The sequence below is a fragment of the Schistosoma mansoni genome, chromosome 1, assembly GCF_000237925.1.
Source record: "Schistosoma mansoni strain Puerto Rico chromosome 1, complete genome".
Classification (NCBI taxonomy): domain Eukaryota; kingdom Metazoa; phylum Platyhelminthes; class Trematoda; order Strigeidida; family Schistosomatidae; genus Schistosoma; species Schistosoma mansoni.
The window spans coordinates 24,355,237-24,376,782 of NC_031495.1; the positions used below are offsets into that span (position 1 = coordinate 24,355,237).

A 21,546-nucleotide genomic window follows, 5' to 3' on the forward strand; every position below is an offset into this window, starting at 1 on the left:
AGCGGATTCGTGGATGCGCACTGCTGAGGAGTCCCATAATAGGACGAAACGGCCGTCCAGTGCTTCCAGGTTTTCGATGGTGGTCTAGCTTCAATTGACTCATGATTTCAACTGTGAAAATAATTTATTGGTCAAAATGAAGCTTATGGTAACAGGAATATAGATATACATAATCTAGTTACTGAACAGTTATACAATAGGAATATATATATATATAAATCCATTAATAGATCTCAGAAGTTTATCCGTAATTTATTCTTCACCAAGACATAACAGTAAGTTGTTTTACAGCTACGTAGTTCACCTTAACTATTATTTCCAGGAGCCCTGAGCTTTCAATATAGAATTTTCTTATGATTAACACCAATTTACCGACACTTAAATTTTTTATTTAAGTACTATCCTTTTCCATAAAATTTCATCAAAACCTTACATAATTTCACTTAGTATTATTAACCTACTAGAGAAAATCAACTTAGTAGTGAGATTGTTGTCTGTTGTATGTTTTACTAAAATGGGTCAATTGTGAAAGGGATAGTATCTATTTGAAGAAGGAATCAAAGAAATGTTTGTGAAAATACGACTGGATTAAGTTGAATATTACATGAAGTTCACTAGATGTGGAATAAATAGATTTTAATGAATTGGCATATAATGAACTTGAAATAATAGAGCGAACCTAAATATCTTCAAGCAGTTAGAATCCATTTTACCCACCAATAAATGTGGATTCAAAGTTAATTGAATTTCACTAATCAAGTAGAGAAAAGGAACACTAATTTTCAATCTAATTCTTAACGGTTGTACCAGGATTACTACTTTTATTCACCATAGAAAAAAGGTGCTAATATACAAGCATTTACCTGAATGTTCATTTAATTCTAATACGCTTATAATATTACAAAGGGGACCAAACCTGATAACCTTAGGATATTCTGACACCTAACTCACTTACTCTTTAACATTTGTGCTTCCATTCAGTTCAGCTGATGATCACTTTTGTATGAGAAAAGATTTTTCAGCCTGTTCTTACTTGAAATGCTCTCAAAATTCGCCTTTCTAAAATTCATAATTGCGAAACTTATGGTGATTATTACATGAACAACCCGATAATTTTGCAATCCATTCGTTTGAATTAATCTCATTAGAAGATTGAGATAAACCATACATTTTTTAAAATTTTTAATTCTAATTCACACCATACTAGTAAGCAAAAATACTGTTTTCGATAGTTAACTATTAATTAGTTATTAAGTAGCACAAATTATACACTAGAATATTGATCTTAGTTCCCATTTTTATTTCAAACATGATTTTCTCTCAGTATTTAAAACAAGGGTTTTAACCAACTAATGTGTTCTTATTCCATTAGGTGTGTGGAAAAGCATTTCGCCATGTTAGTGGATTTTATGCTCACATACGAATTCATACAGGTGAAACACCATATCAATGTGAATTGTGTGCAAAGAAATTCAGTAATGCAAGCAATTTTCGCATGCACAGAAGGGTGCATACGAAAGAAATGCAGTTTCGGTAAACTTTTCATGTTTAAAATTGTTTAAGTATTATAAATCTGTCGATTATTGACTGAAAAAACTTGATATTGTGAGCATTATTTCATAATTAAAGGAAAAGCAAGTTAATCATTTGAACTTGTGTGATACAACTCAAAAGGCGTTCTCAGTTGAGTCAAATTTATCCCATGAGTTACATTTCAAGAGATAGATCATATGACCTAATTTCCAACTTTCCAAATATTTTTGTAGATTTATCCAAATATATTATTTAAGTGGAGACCGATGTCAGGTTTCTTACTAGTTGACACTTGTCTGATGATTATATGTTTACTCTCAAAGAGCTAATGCTCTAGATGAGATTCGAGGCCGCTTTAAGTACCGTTGCAGTTTAAGGCGCTCCTATTAAAGTGACGCAAACTCAGTCATTCTCCTATTGGACATTAACTGAGTAATAACTAATGGCGAATTCGTCTAATCGGTAATGCTAATCGAAGCATATTAAACAAGCTGAGATCTATCCAATCAATGCTAGAACATTTCAGTTATTGTACAGTTTCCATTTCATAAATTATCGTAGACCCTTCCATTCAAATAATGATGTTAATTTATTTCTCTTTATTTAATGACGAGATAATCTATTTTTAATCAACAGCCTAAGATATAAATATGCGTAAGTCACTTTCTTATACTTAGTAACATGAGATTTATTATTTGGACCCCTAAACAAACGGCTATCGCTGACATGAATGTTAAATATTATTCGAAGAGTCGAAGACATTATTATTTGTGATGGTGAGCGTCCAGTCGAAATCATTATATGATGATACTTTGTTTAGTAAATTGAACAATCTACATTATAATTCACGTTAAACGTTGCCTATATGTTTTAATGAATAGTTTGACAATTGTACTTTGTAGAAAATACAATATATTCAAATTGCAATCTTTCACATTTTCAACTTAAGTCAATTTCAATATAGTTCTGTCTTCTTTCAATACATCCATTTGAGTAAGACTATTTCATAGGTTACAGCTTCTTACTAAAACTCACTAATCCATCACATCAACTGTTATATAACGAAGTCGTAATCCGCCCCACTAGATTCAAGTTAGTATTCCCACCAAGACCCGAAGCTCTTAAGATCTATACCGTGTAGAATATTTGGTAGGCACTGTTGAGACATCTTGAATAGAGATGAAACGCCCATCCAATGCCACGTAATTCTCAATAGTTGTCTAGGTGGCGTTGGTTCGTGGGTTGTGAAAATACTAGCCTGTGAAACAAAATTATTTGAAACTTGAACCCCTCAGTTTAGTTCACGATTTATTATTTATAGATTAATAAAGTTGAAAACAAAATCATTTTTGTGGGTAATTATCATTTCTATCTTGTTAGGATAGTGTTTAGCTTCCGAAATACGAATGAGTCATTTGGCATAGATATCATCCTAGTAATACAATGGGACGTAGTGTATGATTATGTGTGATTATTTATGCTCCACAGGATATCGTTCCATAGAGCTGCTTTGTTAAGCGTCACTTTCAGCCAATTTATGACCTTAATGTTGTACGGTATTTTTGGCTTAATTTTTTGGTAACATTACATTTTGATAATGATTTCTTAACCATAATTATCTTTTTTAATATAGCTGTCAAACATGCGGTAAAGAATTTATCCAACCAAGTAACTACAGTCGACACTTACGAATACATACAAAAGAAAAACCTTATTCATGTAATTTATGCTCCGCGAAATTTCTTTATTCAACTTCATTAAAACGACATCAACAACGTCATCATGGTTTAGAATTATTAAGATGTCAGTTATGTCAAAAAACATTTTTGAATGAATCATGTCTTATTCGACATCGTACTGGTTGTGAATTACGCGCTTGCGTTAAAACGGCAGATGAAGAATTATACACTCATTTATTATGAAACTAATAATATCAAGACAAACCTTTCTACATTTAACATAATAATTCTCTTTTTACAACTAGAAAAGAATAATAATAATGTGTCAACGTACTTTATGAATAATAAATAATGAGTAGATTGTAAATCTTGTTTTGTTTAACTTTTCTTTTTATTCGCTAAAATAAAATGTTCACTTATTTTTTTACGCATCTAGAAAATTTTCAACAAGTAAACTATGAACACTATTTTTATTTGGACTGTTACATCATACTTTTTTTTAAGAAAAATCTTTGATGACAAATATTTTACGTCATTTTTTTTCTTTTCTTTTTATATAAGCCAACTTTGATTGGTTTATTTTTGCAGTTTTCTTTTTTCATTTTTTAAAATCAGATAATGTTCTTTACCATACCTTAACGTTTATTTTGTCAGATAATATTTGTAACAATGAGAATTAAAATAATAAATTTTATATTTTTCATAAATAATGATCAGTTTTTTTTGAAGTCACATGTTAACATTGAATTCCGCAAACATTCATCATTGGTGATGTTATAACGCTGACTATCAAGTGAATGAATATAAGCGCACTCATCCAACTGTTGTGATTAAGAACTCACGTGGGGATGATTAATTTATTTTTAAATACAAAATTAAGGAATATCTTGGTAAAATATGGGAACCATACACTGAATACTTCATTTGCAAAATTACATCATTTGTCCTTCACATTCTGTATGGTTCTTCCAAGTCACAATTTCTTTCTATTTCCGTTTCTGTTTTACTCAAGTCGACCTTCATAGCCTTCTGCTGCCACACATTCCTCTTCTGGTTGGTGTTACATGCTAGTAATGTCGACAGATATGAGTTCTTCTGAACGACACATATCTACATGTATATCCAACCACCAACATGTTAGCCTAGCTGAGGATTTCACTTTCCCAACACCTAAATGTCCATCATAAAGATTTTCAAGAGCAGGAGGAGGAATAACATCATGACCATTTTAACACAAAATACCACCAGGAGCATTGGATAACTCGTCCTGCTCTAAAAAATAGGAAATCCATGTTACATATTAGTATTCTAACCGTTCCTTATAGCATTGATTATACATCGAAAGAATCTACGAGTTTCTCTAATGAGATCTGTCTATCTTGTAATGATTGCCAAGCAACGTAGTCAACATGTTGAAGTTGTTTGTTACCCCTGTGCTGAACCGTATAGTCATAAGCACTCGAAGCAATATTATATCGTTGAACCATAGCAGTTGAGGAACGTGCTAAGGATTTTTCAAGATGATAAATGAGCTTTAAAGCTTCATGATCAGTATCAATAGTGAATATCTTTCCAAATAAATATTCATGAGGTCTTTATCAGCCCAAAAGTCCGCCTGAAATGCTTATGCACCCGCGTCTTCTGTTATTTCTCGCCAGATGTTTACATCAGCGTGTAATAGCATCAAGGACTCAACTGTACTTGGAAGTTCATTTACATAAAGTATAAAAAGTAAAGGACCTATAATAGGACCTTGCAGTACTCCAATAAATACTTGTTTCCAGGACGAGCACTTGGAATTTGTTCTTACTTTCTGTCTATGACCTACCAGGAAATCCTTAAGCCATTTTAGGTGAAGTTTGGCCATACCCAGATTTTCCGGCTTCAAGAGCAGTCTATTTGTTGGCACCTTATCAAATGCTTTGGTGGAGTCTATGTAAACAACATCCATTGATTTCCCATTATCTAGGTCATCTTTTCGCCTCTCTTTTGTTATAAGGAGGTTTGTTGCGCAAGATAAACCTTTTATAAAACCGTATTGTTCGCTTTTTAAAAGTTTTCGGTTCCCACAAATGTCATTATGGTCCTTTTGGTCACTCTTTTCAGTATTTTATCAAGACACTTGGTAAAGCTGACAGGTCTGTAGTTTGATAGGAGTTGTCCTGATCCTGTTTTATGTAATGAAGTGACAATGCACCCTTCCACTCAGTATGGAACTCACCTTGACTAAGTGACATAATGAACAACATAGTCGATGGAGCAGCAGTGATATTGTGCAATTGGCCGCGGGATTTCAGGATATAGCTCATCCAGTCCTGTTGACTTTTCCGTCTCTGAAGTCCTAAGAGCCTTATGTACATCGTCTCGATCAAAGTCCACAGTGAGCAGGCGGTTTTTTGACCTTGTTTTTGGGTCTAGTTCTTCGTCTACAAGAGGCTCTTGGATGAAAAATGTCCAGAAATATTTCGCTGTCTTTTTCTGCCTTTTCTTGATCATCCTCTATCATTTCAGATCTACTCACTTCCATAATCAGGTTAGGAATGCAATGCTGAGTCTTTGCTCATTAATGTATGTACGAGAATAGTCTGTTCAAATGGTTCAAATGGTTGAGGACGGAATAGAAGAAGCTTTCGCTTAACGGGCTTTCGTGTCTAGTAGCAGTGGATCACCAATACCTCCAGGCAAAAACCTAGGTATATTAACGATAAAAGAAGAAAAAAATGAATTAGGTAAATCATAATAATATGTTATCCTTAGTCCTTAGGAATAAGTCAAGTTTCTTCTTAAAGGACTCCTGGGAAGTGGCTTGGACTAGCTTGGACTAGCAAATTCCAGCATTTGACAACTCTTACGGAGTAGAAGTTGTGTCTGCAGTCTGTTCTGCTATGTTGGGTCTCCAGTTTCTGGATGTTACCTCTTAGGTTAGTGTTGTGACTAAGCTTAAGAAGATGTTTAAGGGGATGACCAGAAGTGTTAAGTATACTGTGAGTCATAAGAAGGTCACCTCTAAGACGCCTGTACTCTAACGGGTAAAGGTTAAGTGATTGGAGGCGCTCTTCGTAAGGTTTGAATTTGAGTCCCCGAACTGATTTCGTGGCTCGACGTTGGATACGTCCCAGATTGTCCTTATCCTTTTGAAGGTAGGGAGGAAATACTATGTTTCCGTACTCTAAATGGGGACGAATAAAACTGTTGAAGATTATGTGGAAGGTTCTACCGTCAAACTGGCCAAAAATGCGCTTCAATGTTACCAGTGCAAGGTTTGCTTGAAAGGCGTTTTTATCACAGTTCGCATACGACTTCAGGTCGTAGGGTACCAACACTCCTAAATCTTTTTCGACTTGGGAAACTTCTAGAGAGGAGTTACCTAAGTTGTAACTATAGTCTGCAACATGTCTCAGATGGACTACTTTGTACTTTGAAGTGTTGAAGGTAACTCCGTTGTCGTCTGCCCAACTTTGAAATCGGGTCAGATCCTCCTGAAGTACTAGTATATCCTTTTGGTTACGTATCTCTCTCCAAAGTTTCACATCATCAGCAAAAAGCAATGAGTCAGATGAAACTTGTTGAGGAAGATCATTAATGTAAATCAAGAAGAGAAGAGGTCCTAGTATTGAACTCTGGAGGACCCCACTAGGACATTCACTAGCCTGAGAGAGAGTGAAGTTAACCCTGACCTTAAAGTGTCGGTTTTCTAAATATGAAGAGAGCCAGTCAATCAAAGGGGGTTTTATACCCAATCGTCCAAGCTTCTTGATAAGACATACGTGGTTGACCCTACCAAAAGCTTTTGAGAAATCCAGGTAGATGACGTCAACCTTCCCCTTGCGATCAAGGATGGTTGTCCATCTATCCACCGCAGTCAGCAGGTTGGTCATACAAGAATGACCTTTTCTGAAACCATGCTGTTGAGGTGAGAAGAACTTTAAGGATGATAAGTATTCTTGCATACCGTCGTATATCAGAGATTCCATAATTTTAGAAGGTATGGAGAGAAGGGCCATTGGTCGATAGCTTGAGGGTTCACTGCGTCGACCTCCTTTGAAAATTGGTGTGATGTTGGCCAGCTTCCAAATTTCTGGTAGTTTGCCTCTGCTTAGCGAGTGTGTAAACATCACGCTAAGTAGTGATGCCAGGATTGAAGCTGCTCCCATCAATACAGCAGAATGAACCATGTCCGGACCAGGAGAAGTGTCTTTTTTTAGGTTCTGCAGTTTACGGAGCACCAGGTCAGCATTCAGGTCTACTTCGGAAAGTCCTGTACAGGTGCAGGTGAAGCTTTCGTCAGTATAGTTGATGTGGGTCGGCTGGAATGTCTGAGAGTATCGTTCAGTCAAAACGTTAGCGGCATCACCGTCGTTATTGGTTGGGCCATTAGGACCTAGCAGTTGGGAAACTCCAGTTTTTCCTTGTCCAAGAGAAGCTGCGTAACTGAATAAGCCTTTCGGATTGTAGACGAATTTATCGATAAGCTTGGTATGGTACTGAAGCCTGTCTTCTCTTATTGCTTTTGAATATAAGTTCCTTATATGTTTGTATTGCCGTTATTTCCGGTTCGTTTATATTCAGTCCGACAGTGCCTTTTGCGGCTTAGTAAACGAAGAGTGCGGTTCTTGATGATTGTAGGTTGTTTGTAGCTTTTTGGGACCATTTGAGGAACTGAATGCTCAGTAGCAAATAAGATTGTGTGCAGTAAAAAAAATCCCAATGAGCATCCACTTCAAGTTGAGGGTGAACATCCCAATCCACCTGTTGTAGATAGTCGTGTGAAGCTAACACATTCAACCGTTTGAAATTCCAGCGCCTGTTGCTAGTGGGATATCTTAGCTCAGTTTTGCTGACAAAACTGAAGGATAGGACGGCGTGATCACTTTTCCTCAGGGGAGCCAGGATTGAGAGGTCGTCAACTAGGAATTCCTCATTTGTGAATACCCAGTCTAAGCGTGACGGCGTCTGACTGTTTCTCCAACGAGTTGCCGACTTCACGTTTTCGAATAATCCCAGGTCACTGATGAGGTTGAAGAACAGAGCTTCAGTAGAGTTGTCACCTCCAATGTATGTATGTTCCACGAAGTTGATTCTAGGAAGATTGAAGCCCCCTAGAATCAGGATATGAGAGAATCCAAGACGCGTAGAGCGAGTTAATCCTTCCAGCAGACGATTGTCATACTCGATGTCGGCAGTGAGCTTCCTGTAGATGACCCCAACTAGACACCTCGAGGTGGTAGACAATCTTACTGAGCACCATACTGACTCATCAAGATTGAGAAACTCTTGGTTGTGAAGTTGGTGCTGTTATGTCTCGTAGGTTGAACGCTTTATTCGGATCCCAGCTATTCGGATAACCCCAGGCTAGCACTACTCAGCGACTTGAAAGACCAGTAAGAAGACACGAGTAACAGAGAAATCGCTTTACTACAAGGTTCAATTATGTACAGAAAAACAGGGGTTTTATAGTAACTAAAAGACCTTGAGATCCCATAGTAACAGTATGTTAACAGCCAATCAGGACCTTGTTATTTTAGTAGCATTTTAGTAGCATAGCTTCTAACTAATCGCTGATTGGTTGAGCTCTTTACGAGCCTCTCTGGAGGCTCTGATAGAGTTTATTGTAAGCCGACCTAACAGGTGCGCCTCCAGGCATGACCGTATGTATAATGCTACCTCACCCCCCATTCCAATTTCCCTATCGTTGAGAAATAAAGACATTCCAGATATTGCTAACTCCTGGTCCGTAAACTGAGACGATATCCAAGTTTCGGATATTCCTATCAAATGAGCATGATTAGCGTTGCTAAGTTCACGTAGCTCATCCATTTTGTTTGGCAAACTCGCGGTGTTCGCGTATAAGCAGTTTATGCTTTCAATTTGGAACGCGTGAGCTTCTTCCTGTGTGTCTATATGGACCGTGCGTGAGTGGACAGGTAGCCTACCTATACAATGTTTACCGAGTTGGTAGTCCCTGTCCTTTACACGTTTTTTCATGATCAAGACAGTCCGCGAGTGGAACTGTCAGCTCCAGCTTTCGTTTGTGCTTGATCCTGCTGTCATGGGGCCTATCCGGATGCATATGGATGCCAGTTGGCAACCGACGTCTATTGGCACGAAATGCTTCCAGAGTTGCAGCCGCCATGTGGGAGGAGGAGAAGGTTATCTTCAATAGCCGGGGTCTAGAGTCACCATCTGTCTTGGCTAGTCGCATCACCTGTTAGGTCAGTATGTTTTTGAGTTTTAAAGAATGCTTAATGAATTTCCATTCCCGAATATCAGTTTGCTTGAGTTGGGTCCATATTTTCCGGTACACCTTGCACAATGATATTTTTCCCACGGAAAAACGCCTCGCGAGATTCCTTAGGGATGTTCCGGATGAGATTTCGTTCAGAACACGGTATATCGGGCAGTATTCTTACGTTCCCATCGGACCTCAGTAAGTGACTGGCTAGCAGGACGTCCTCTACGTCGGAGGCATTCTTAAGTGTAACACGAAGCAGCCTCGGGTGGTTTAGGTGGTTAGAGTCCTTCCCCCGAGTGAGCCGTGTGACGGTCAAAGGCTCTATTCTAGGGAGTTCCAGCCTCTTGATTAATTCTCCCCAGAGCATCCTGTCGTTTTTGTCCTGCAAACTGAGAGGAAGGTCGGGGTTGTCAATAAGGTTCATGATTATGACAGAGTCGTTACGAACCGTAATTGATTTCCCAGGTTTTCCAGGGCGTCTAGGTTTGGTACCTTGTTGTTTGGATGTCGAAGCGCACTTTCGATTCCTGGGCTCAGTGATGACCGGGCGGACAGTCTTAGGGGTAGAATGTGCGGCCAAGTCACCAGTTGATTTCCGCACGGTACCTAAGATGTTCAGCTTCGGCGGGGATGCTTGGGCGTTTTTACTCCTCTCAACATGTGTCCGACCACCCCCAGGGTTTTTGGGAACCACTGTCTCGTTCAAGGACTCTTCCCCGGGGGACCCAAGTTTACTGAGGGAGTCGATCACCGTCGATGATAAGATAGTGCTGAGTTTCAGCACGTCATCACTCGTGCTTTTACCTGCACCATCGATAGCCGACCTATCAATATCCTTTTTCTTATTTGCCCTGTGCGTTCCAGTTTTGTTACCCGTCACGATACTGTCATTTACCAAATTCTTAGACAACTTGTCTCTCAGACCTGTTAGTAAAGTAATGATGGTACCCAGCATAACTACGGTATCAGTGTTGCACGTAACACATATCCACCTACGATCAGACTTGCTGAGTCTGCTATAGGTTGCTGCTGTTGGATCTGTACACGCTTCGTGGAACCAACCTTTGCAGTTGTCACATCGCATGCCAGATGTAACAGCGAAACGGCAACCAGGTCTTTTGCATGAATTTTTCATGGCTAATAATTCAGACTGTCTTAAAAATACAAGCAGCAAATACAGGACCGTTAAAAAAAACACACAGTACACAAAAACTGGCAAAAGTGAATAAAAACGGTTAACGATAAGCTAAAAGCTAGTCTTTACGTGAAAACTGTAAAAAAACCGATAGTGAGCTGAGGCAAAACCTCAGTTAACTATTAGGTTGAGTGAAACACGAAAAAAGAAGTAATCTACTGAACGTATAGCTCAGAATACATTCTTTATATCGGAAATGATACTTTTGTTGCGTAAGAACACAGTAAAAGTTTGAGAAATGTAAATCACGTTAGGACTAAACTTCCCGTTCGAAAAGCGCGCGTTCAAAAGGTATTTAATTAAAGATTGGGCCGACTGCATTTCTTATTTTCACTGAGCTCACCGAATTGTAATTATGCACTTATTTCTCACCTATCTGAAGTGTTCCATCGTACTTGCTGCATCAAGGCTGATGGCAATGTTCCAACATTTCTTTTTTCGTCTGAGTAAACGTTCAATATCCCAGTCTACCCACGGATTGCCATGCTTCTCCTTCTTTGGAACTGCCCAGGGTATAAAATTTCGGGTCACTCGATTGTATAACTATCGGAAATGAGTCCATGCCTATTCTACTGATGCCTCTGAGTCAATTATTCAGTTTTCAGCCGAGGCTGCAGAGTTGATTGCTTTCATGTTTGTCTTCCATATGTTCGGACGGGCCGGTCCAACTGCTTGACAGGCCACCTCAACCATGAACTTGAATAAGATGACTGCATGATCACTGCCCTCTAAGGGTGAGAGGAAATTTATCCGACTGACATCATCTCCATGTGTGAACGATTAGATCCAAGAGAGACGAGGAGCTTTGTAGGTCCTATCTGGTGAGATCTCTAATGTTCTGGAATAAAGATATGGCAATTGTGGTGTCTAACGATTTGCAATCAAATGATGTTGTTGATGACCATTTTTCTAAGTTTACCCAGTTTATATACGGTGCATCAAAGTAGCCTACTATATGGATTTTACCCCTATTACACCAGGACTTAATATTGCTTGGAAGGATGTCATCTACTACAAATCCTGCACTGTGGTGGACTACAACTAATTCAATATCTCGCCGTTTACATTTCAAACTACAACTCACAAGTTCACATGTCTCTGAATCATGTGCCATTGTCTCGGCAGCTCATGTGGTTAAGGTACTTTTTGTGTACAGGACAACCACACATCCACTACGGTTTACTGTATCAGCCCTACTGGGTAAGTAGAATCAGTCAACTGAATTTCACTATCATACACTTCTGATGTTAACCATGTTTCTGAGACAGGAATGACGTTTTCTATGTCCACTTATTAGTCGCTCATGAATGTTGGTGCGCTCTTAAGGACCAAAAGTTACCTATAGACGTAGCTTGCATCGGCTTCAGCAAAGCTTTCGACAAAGTTCCGCACAACTGGCTGTTATATAAGCTAGGAAATGTCGGGATTGGAGACCATCTATTGATGTGGATAAAAGACTTACTAGTTGGGTGACAATAAAGAGTACGGGTGAACGCCAAGTTGTCTAGCTGAGAAACTGTGTTTAGTGGAGTCCCTCAGGGTACAGTTTTGGGGCCAGTGTTATTCCTCTTGTACGTAAACGACCTCCCTCGTCTACTATCGTCATCAGTCTTGCTCTATGCTGACAATGTCAAGATATGGAGAGCGATACAAAGTAAGGGTGATAGCTTAGAACTCCAAAACGACCTGGAGAAATTATCTGAATGATCCCAAACCTGGCAATTGCCGATAAATACTTCCAAGTGTATTGTGATGTATATTGGTCATCAAGGTACAGATACATACACGATGAATAACACTGAGCTACCTATTTTCCAGACACATATTGACTTAGGAGTCATCGTTAGCCAAGACTTAAAGACTACTGAACACTGCCATGCAATAGCCTCCAAAGGTTTTAGAATTTTATGGTCCATACGTAGGGCTTTTAGTCGTATCGACGCTAAAAATTTTTCGACTTTGTATACAGTGTTCGTGCGTCCTAAACTTGAGCATTGCATACAAGCGACTAGCCCCTTCCCAAAAAATGACAGTGAGCCCTTGGAATGGGTTCAGATAACAGCAACTAAGCTGATTTACGGAACAGCGAAGCTCCCGTTTGATACAAGACTGACCAAGCTAAACCTATTACCGCTGTCATACGAAGAATCAGAGGCGACTTGATTACAGTTTTCAAATTGCTTAGTGATAAATTCGCACCTGATGTGCACTCATTTTTCTTGTCTTCTGTTAGCGGGAAATAAAACGGATTAAGGCATGTTATGTGCATGATCGTGACGGAGCACGCTGATTGGCTTATTCTAAACCATCAGCTCTGGCAGATTATTGGAGAAGCATCTAGAAGCTTATTATGCATATACTATAAATATATGAACGTTTTTCTAACCATTGATTACTGTTCACCTACCCTTGTTATTTGAATACAATTTCGTCCCTACTTAACGTGTCCTGATTTTTTAAGTCTTGTCGAGTGTCATTGTAAAATAATACTAAACAATAGAAGTAGCTGGGTCGTTTATTAGCAAAAAAATAATAACATCTTCCAAAACAGAAAATTTGCGAGGACACTCCATTAAGATTCATAGGTCCAGAACGAATTACTTGTCAGCTGACTATGGACTTTCCCATCGAATCATCAACGAATGGAATTCATTACCTCAGCACGTGGTTGAGGCTTTATCCGTCGACTCTCTCAAAATAAAGTTGGATCAACTGAGAGACCATCATTGCCAGGACTAACACAGACCATCAAGCCTCCTGTCCTTTCCAAACTGAAACTGATAAGCCCATACGATTAGGTATCAAATCGCCTTTAATTATTCGGCTCGATTCATATCTAAAATATTGATATTTTGGAGTCAGTGTTAACCCCAATTTCTCTCAGGCTATGGAGTGTATAGTGTGGTCTAAAACTACAACCAAGGCAACTCCACTCTACAGGTATCCCAAGTTGAAAAAGATCTAAGAGTGCCTGAAGTCTTACGCTAACTGCGACAAAAATACCTTGCGATCGAACTTTGCAGTGATAACATTGAAGCTCATTTTTGTCCAGTTTGACGGAAGAACTTTCCATGTAATCTTCGAGGGTTTTATTTGTCCCCGTTTAGAGTACAAAAACATAGTATTTCCTCCCTCACTACAAAAGGATAAGGACACTCCGGAACGTATCCAATGGTGAGCCACGAAGTCAGTTCGGGGACACAAATTCAAGTCTTATGATGAGCACGTCCAATCACTGAATATTCACTTATTAGAGGTGAACTTCTAACGACTTATAACATCCTAAACACTAATCGACATCCCCTTAAACACCTACCTAGGCCTAGTTCCAACACAAGCCTTAAGGGTAACACCCAGAAACTGGAGACTTAACACAGCAGAACGAACTGTGGACTCAGCTTCTACTCCTTAAAAGCTGTCAAGTGCTGGAATTCGCTACCGGTTGGACTAGTCCAAGCTACTTACCAGGAGTCCTTCAAAAGAAAACTTGGCATATTCTTAAGGACTAAGGATAGTATCTTACTATGATTTATCTTTTTTTCCTTTTCCTATTTTATCGATAATATTCCTAGGTCTCTGCCCGGAGGTGTTGGTGACCGACTGCTACTAGATACGGGATCCCGTTAGGCGAAAGCTTCTTCCATTACGTCCAAAACCATCTGAACCACCTTAATCCCAAAGAGAAAAATCTCTGTTATATATGCCTAACAAAGCTTGAATTTGGAGGCTTAAGGATATTTAGAAGTAGGTTAATATATTTGAAAGAAGATTGAGCGGCTCATAAGAAAAGTGGGAACAATGTGGCAACTGAAAGTGTGATCTCATTCTTATTTTTCTGAACCCAGAAAGCGAACAATATGTTGTTACTTTTACATGGTAATTTGCACTACAGTATACACCCGCAATTTTCGGCCTTTACGTAACTTCGTTAGTGCTAAAGGTAAATGTATAGCATAAGTACGAGCGAGTGAGGATCAATGAAGCAGTATCAATGTTTTTTGCAGCATTTAAGTATCATTGATAATGAATAGTTAAGATTTAGCTCAAAGCAAAGTACATCGACGGCCTCGAACTAAATTTCATCCGTCCTCAGTCGGCAGATCTGGGGAAATTTCAGGGTTTTTTCAAAGTCATGGAAAGAAATAGAAGCTTTCGTCAAAATCCGGGGAAGTCTTGGAAGAAACCCAAGATTACCTCAAAAGTTATAAAGATTTGCCCAAAATAACTTGAAATTTCGGGGAAAACCTCCAGATTAGGGGAAATTATGAGGTTTTACTCGCATTTCCCCAAACTTTCCTAATTCGGCTTACCAATAACTTCCCTAAATCCGATAGCACTCACTGAAATCGGGATATTGGGACGATTTACTAATATAGTTACGAATTGGTTTCTGGAAAATATTACGATCATGATAAATTGACATGTACCACAAGAACGATGAAGTTGTGTATGAATTATTGGGGTTTTCACGAGCTAGCTTCAGCTATAATGAAATAACTAGTTTTCGGCCTATGTCTGGTTGATTCGTTCATATACTTCTGTGGAAATGTCGTTGCATATCGCTTAGGTCGTCAAGAATGACGACCAGAAATTCCTTTTTCCTACCATCCAGTAAATTCATAGTTTTGAACATATCATATTTGAATCTACTTCTTTAGATAAATGGCTTTTTAGCCAGTCACAAACAGACAATAAGTAGTTAGTTCCCAGTTTTATGACCGTCAGTCAGTCAGCTACAACGTAGGACCAGGCACATATATGCATCGGTCCAAGTTGCCATACCTCGTTAGCACAACAAGATCAACACCGGATTCATAGTAGTTAATTCGGTGTTGGTAGTAGTATATAAATTATAGGTTGTATATAAGGATATAGTACAGGAAGGAAGAGAGATATGAAGCAATTTTAGTCTCAAGGTTTAAGGGAAGATAAAGAGTGTATACACCTACGCCATTGTGATCGATTCTGAGCCATGTCACCTAGAGTCTCCAACCATTGGTTACGATAGTCACGCGGACCCCAACCAGGTAGTCTGCATCTGCCAACATGGCTCAGGCTAGAAGTTAGTGACTTCAAACACTGATGCCATGTTTTGGTTTGGCCGCCCCTAACTCTCTTCCAACCGTCCCCAATACTAGTCATCATAGCGCGTCGTGGTAATCGGTGTTCAGGCATACGTAACACATGGCCCAACCATCTCAGTCGATGAAGATTCATCACCTCATCAACTGATTTACCATCGTTCCCTAATACCCTGCGTCTAACCTCACTATTACTTACCCGGTTATCCCAGCAGATGCGAGCAATATTTCTAAGGCATCTGTGGTCAAATACTAGTAACCTACGAGTATCTTCTACTCTTAATGGCCATGTTTTACAGCCGTAAAGTAGAACAGAACGAACTGATGCGCAGTATACTCGTCCCTTAATTGATAGACGGATATCTCGTCTACGCCATAGGTGACGTAAGTTGGCAAAAGCCAAACGAGCTTTTTGAATCCGTGCAGAGATTTCGTCAGACACCAACCCATTAGGGCTGATCAGACTTTCAAGATAAGTGAAGTTGTCGACGCGTTCGACTACTTCACTCCCTATCCTTAGTTCAGGTGTTGACGCAGGCCAGTCCTGGAGTAACAATTTACATTTGGATGGGGAGAAACACATCCCAAACATCCTGGCATTATTACTGAGTTCCAACAGACTCTGCATTTTGCCAGCGTCTTCACCAAACAGGACTATGTCATCTGCGTATTCTAAGTCGCTTAGTGGTCCCCCTGGTAGGAGATCAATTCCTGTAGATTCAGTCGAAGAGAGTGTTATTTGCAGCAACAGGTCTATGATGAAGTTAAACAAAAATGGGGATAGTGGACAGCCTTGACGGACACCACTTGAGGTTGTAAAATCAGATGACAGTTCGCCATAAGCTCTTACTCGACTAATAGTGTTCGAGTAAAGAGCCTTCACAAGGTTTATGTACTTCTCAGGTACACCTTTTAATGACAGACACTGCCACAGAACCTCTCGGTCTACAGAGTCAAATGCTGCTTTCAAGTCAAGAAAAACTATCATTGTCAGACGCCGATAAACATGTCTGTGCTCTAAAACCTGACGAATGGTGAATATGTGGTCGATACAGCCACGACCAGGTCTGAAGCCAGCCTGATTTTCTCGTGTTTGCAGTTCACGAGTCTTAGTTAGGCGCCCGATAATTATTGAGGCTAGTATTTTAGATGCTATGTTAGTCAGACTAATCCCTCTATGGTTATCACAGGATGATTTTGACCCCTTTTTATATATTGGGACAATCAGTGATTGTGACCAGTCGGATGGGATTACATCCGTCTCCCAGATTTTAGCCAGAATATTAGTCAACCTAATCGCTAAAATTGGACCACCATATTTAAAGACCTCTGGAGCCAAGCCATCAGGACCAGCTGCTTTTCCTCGTTTCAGATTACCTATAGCCTTTTGAACTTCAAGGAGGGTCGGGGGGCCTACCTCAATGTTCCATTCAGGTTTTCTAGGAATAGTGGGTAGTTGTGCAGTAGCTGAAGGCCAGCTAAACTGCTCCTTAAAGTGTTCCGCCCATCGTTCTAAACGTTTAGGTTGAGAGCAGATAAGGGTTCCGTCTTTTTCCGAGATTGTCTCACTTACACTTGACTTGTTAATTCCGGTTTCTTTTATTAGTCTGAATAGTTGCCTGGTGTTGCCTACAGCCGCTGCCTTTTCCATCTCTTTTGCTTTCGTTGCCCACCACTGCTCACGATCGTTCCTTAGACTTTTAGTTAACCTAGATCTAATTTGTTTACGCTCTTCGTCGTGTTCAGAGCCTGATGGGATGAGTTTACGCGAATCCATCAGTGAAATAGACTTAGAGGAAATCCACTGGTTTTTTGGAGCCCTATGGTTTAAATGACTAATAGATGTGACTGCTGTTTCCACAGCTGTTCGTATGTCTTTCCAAGCAGCATCTGGGTCAGCCTCGTTTACAGAACTGCCTAGATGTGAACTCAGTTGTTTCTGGAATTCGCATTTGGCTTTCTCGTCTTCCAGTAAAGTTTTCTGAGGGAGTTTTTCAAGACAATATTGGGTCCATCAGTATATTATATGCAGATAATCTGCCTAGTTTCCTGCGATCATCGGTCTTGTTATATGCTTACAACATCAAGATATGCAGACCAATAAAAAGTGCAAGGAGTAGTTTATCTTCAGAAAGATCTTTAGAAACTAGCAGAATGTTCCGGCACTTTATAACACAGTAAATGCCTTTAAGTAAGTTTTGCTCTATATTGACCACCAAGGTATAGATAGATACTCAGTTAATAACGATGAATCACTCTTTCAAAGACATTGACATTCAGTGGTTATCATTTAGGCTTGAAGATCACTGCAAATTGCCATGGAGTAGCTATTAGATGTTTTAAAACCGGTTGATTAATATTTAGATCTTTCAGCCACCTAAATGTCAAAAGATTTATGATATTATTTACAGTCTTCACTCCACCGGAACTTGAGCATTGGTTAAAAGCGCTTAGTCTAAGCTGTCGGAAAATATTCAAAGGACTACATCCGACTTGATACCTAGGATCTCTAAGCTTTTGTGTTACGTGAAATTAGCTAAACTGAGCTTATTCCTTCTTCAAAAAAATATCAGAGATAACGAAGTCGTGGTCTTCAAATTACTTGCTAAGGATTTCGCCCTTGATATGCCTTAACTTTTCCTGTATTCCAGACTAACATCACGAAGGTGCCAATGATTGCCCAGGTTGGCATAAGTCTATCTGCTCATTAGCAACAGTGAGTGCAGGATCAGGGTCCTGCTAGTCTTGTGAAAGTACTTTGCACTTCGAAGGTGCAACGGACATGTCATACCTGCAGACACTGAATGCCCGACCGTCACTGCTACCTTGACGTGGTGGTCGGGCTTGCCTATCGTGATGAACCAATCGAACTATACTGGCTGAAACAATCGTTCCTCAAGGTCCTACCACGCCAGACAGGTTGGTTGAAGAGCGGTAAGACTAAAAGCAGCAAACCCAAGGTCCGAAGGTGAAGTCGTACTGCTGACTGTACAGAGGTGTGACGACAGTAAGGTGTTTCCTTCAGACAACCAGCATAACATCGACGCCACCTTCCCACGAGGAGTGGTGGGGTTAGAAAAGGTCGACCCTAAAATACACAGCTCACCTTGTCCCACGGATATTCGTCTCAGTCGGTAAGGTCTCAACAAGTACAGAGCTAACACAAAAAGGTCGTGTGTGACCGACCTCCAACAGTTGTCCCTTGGGCACCGCAGTCACGCTCTCAGGCCACTAAGACCACTTCTAATCCGATTTCTTTTTCAGGTACCTCTAGAAGAACCCTTCCACGGTGTGGGCAACCGGGAAGTGATAACTGCCCTCATACCTCTAACAGCACTCAACATCACTGTATTCATAATCAATCTCCTTCTTCAATTCCTACTATTCCTTCTACCTTGACTTTCAACACTAAACTTCCTCTTCCGGTTTCCTCCTCAAGTTTCACCATGGCCAACGATTCTAGTGCGCGAAACACTGTCCCAGGTCTACTAAAACCTCGCTCCAAACTACACATTGGAGCCTTCAACGTACGTACTTTAAGTCAAATCGGTCAACAGGCCTCCTTAGCTAAAACCCTAGAATCTCGTACCATTGATGTATGCCGTGCCTCCGAAACACGCATACAAGATCTTAGTGCGGTCATTCACTTGATCTCACCTCACCAAAATGGAGAGCCGATGAGATACAGCCTCCGGGTATCTGGCGACCTGATGGCTAGTTCTCCTGGACTTGCAGGTGTAGGCATAGCACTTAGGACGAGGGCAGAACAAGCACTACTAGAATGGATCCCCGTTAACAGTCGCCTGTGTGCTGTCCGGCTAAATGGCTCCGTAAGAACTCGGAAGGATAGGGACACACGTCGTTGCCTTTTCGTCATTTCTGCCTACTCTCCCACTGACTGCAGCCATGATGAAGTGAAAGATGACTTTTTACAGAAAACTCTCTGAGCTTCTTCAGAAAGCTAAGCGCTCAGACATAGTGCTCGTAGTGGGTGACTTTAATGTCAAATTAGGTAGCTTAAATCAAACAGAAAGACATTTAGGTGGGTATTTTAGTATCCAGGCTCAACAAACAGATAATGGTGATCGTCTGTTGCAACTATGCTCAGACAATCGTTTACTTTTAGCAAGCACTAATTTTAAGCATAAGGAGAGACATCGCCTAACATGGCGACCACCTGCACCAAACCAACGATGAACTCAAATAGACCATATTGCCATCAGTCATCGTTGGAGAGGCTCAACAGAAGATTGTCGCTCGTACTGGAATACATGTTTAGACTCTGATCACGCTTTAACCCCCAAACGCCTTGATACGGCGGAGAGTGGAGGGAGTCCCCTCTCCCCATCTGTTGTCCGGTCTGCATTATTGTGTAAACGTTGAAGGAAGTCAGTTTGAATGGTATACGTGGTCTCAGAAAGACTGGTTCAGTATTCGTATTCGGTGGTAGCATTCACCTTCCGACCAGTCATTGACTTGATATCGTTTAGATAGAACAGGGTTAAAATAAAATATGGAAAACGAGAGTAAAGGAGAATATACAAATGACGTAGTATAAAAAAACAAAAACGAATGTTATCATATAATTGTAAATAAGATTTGTCTGAGCCAGCGTTGAGGCAAGAGAAATTTTTCCAGTCGTAGTTATCATTGATTTATATGGGGGCTGTGATACTGCTCAGGTGCCGAAACAGGTGGTTTTCTTAGGGGGCCACACCCGAAGTCTTTGACGTAAAGGTCTAATGCATAAAGCAGCGCAGCAACGTAAAGAGATGCAGTCCCATGGTAGCCGGCGATCAATAGTAGGCTCGTACGCCATTAGCTTTCTGAGGATCCTGGAGCCCATGTGCACCAATGGTTTGGAATCAGGGTTTTCTCACTCCCCTAGGCGAATCCGCCAACTCGGTTAACGCGCCGGACATTCGCTCTTCGTCCTCTCAATTTCGTAAAGAACACACCCGCCACGAGAAGGCAGTGAGTAGGACTTCCCTGACAGTGGTTGTTTACGCGTGGCCATGTAAGTGTATTTATAGAGGAAAAGCAGACTCTCCACCCTCCGCCGTACCAGGGCGTTTGGAAGCAAGTGCCATGTACCACCGTCAACCTCACCACAGTTTATCTAACTGGGTACACAAATATGTATGTGTTCGCTAACTAATTAGCGTACTCACATCCTGCAAGAGATTTAAATTTTTTAGAGCTTCAAATACTACTAACATCTAAAGATATTTTCTAGTTTGGTGTTTAACCAACCCATTCACATTTTTTGTATATCTTTTCTTATTTTCGTACGAACCGACGCTGTTAGTAGTTCGATATCGCGGTTATGTTTTTGTTTATTTGTTTTCGTCTACATTCTTTTGGGTATTCCAGCTGATAATTCTCAGTCCCTCTCCTTTATCCTCTGTTCGCATAATTTAATGGGTGTGTAGATTACAGTTATTTTCTATCATACTTGTTATATACTTTCAGTACGTAGCGAATTTCAGCATATTATTAAAGCAGCCATTACAGAAGTGCTCAAACTTTTTGACTATCACCGTCAAGAATTAATGTAGGTAATATTTTCTGCCTGTTTTGTCAGTAAACTGCATTTATATGGTTCAAACAACACTACACATGATTACTAATCGCCATTTTTACAGTGTGCAACTTCAGTGCCGTCGTTGTTACCAAAAAAGATTTGCTTAATGGAAAGGAATCATGATAGATTTGATATTCGTCTTCTACATATCCCAAATATGTCACAATCTATACCAAATTCTATTCAATAATCAATTATATAACGTTTCTTTAATATAAGCCTATGCACTACCTTACTGACTG

At 40.0% G+C, this 21,546-nt stretch overlaps 1 protein-coding gene across 1 annotated transcript in view; it reads left to right on the forward strand.

Moving 5' to 3' along the window:
* Smp_125810 (putative zinc finger protein) overlaps nucleotides 1-21,278 on the forward strand; it is a gene marked incomplete at both ends in the record, with an annotated part of 24,649 nt that extends 3,371 nt beyond the window's left edge. Inside the window, 2 exons of the mRNA XM_018793761.1 lie at nucleotides 1,373-1,533; nucleotides 21,200-21,278. Coding sequence (XP_018648241.1) covers nucleotides 1,373-1,533; nucleotides 21,200-21,278 — 240 coding nt within the window. The remainder of the gene's footprint in view (nucleotides 1-1,372; nucleotides 1,534-21,199) is intronic.
* Between the last annotated feature and the right edge of the window lie 268 nt (nucleotides 21,279-21,546).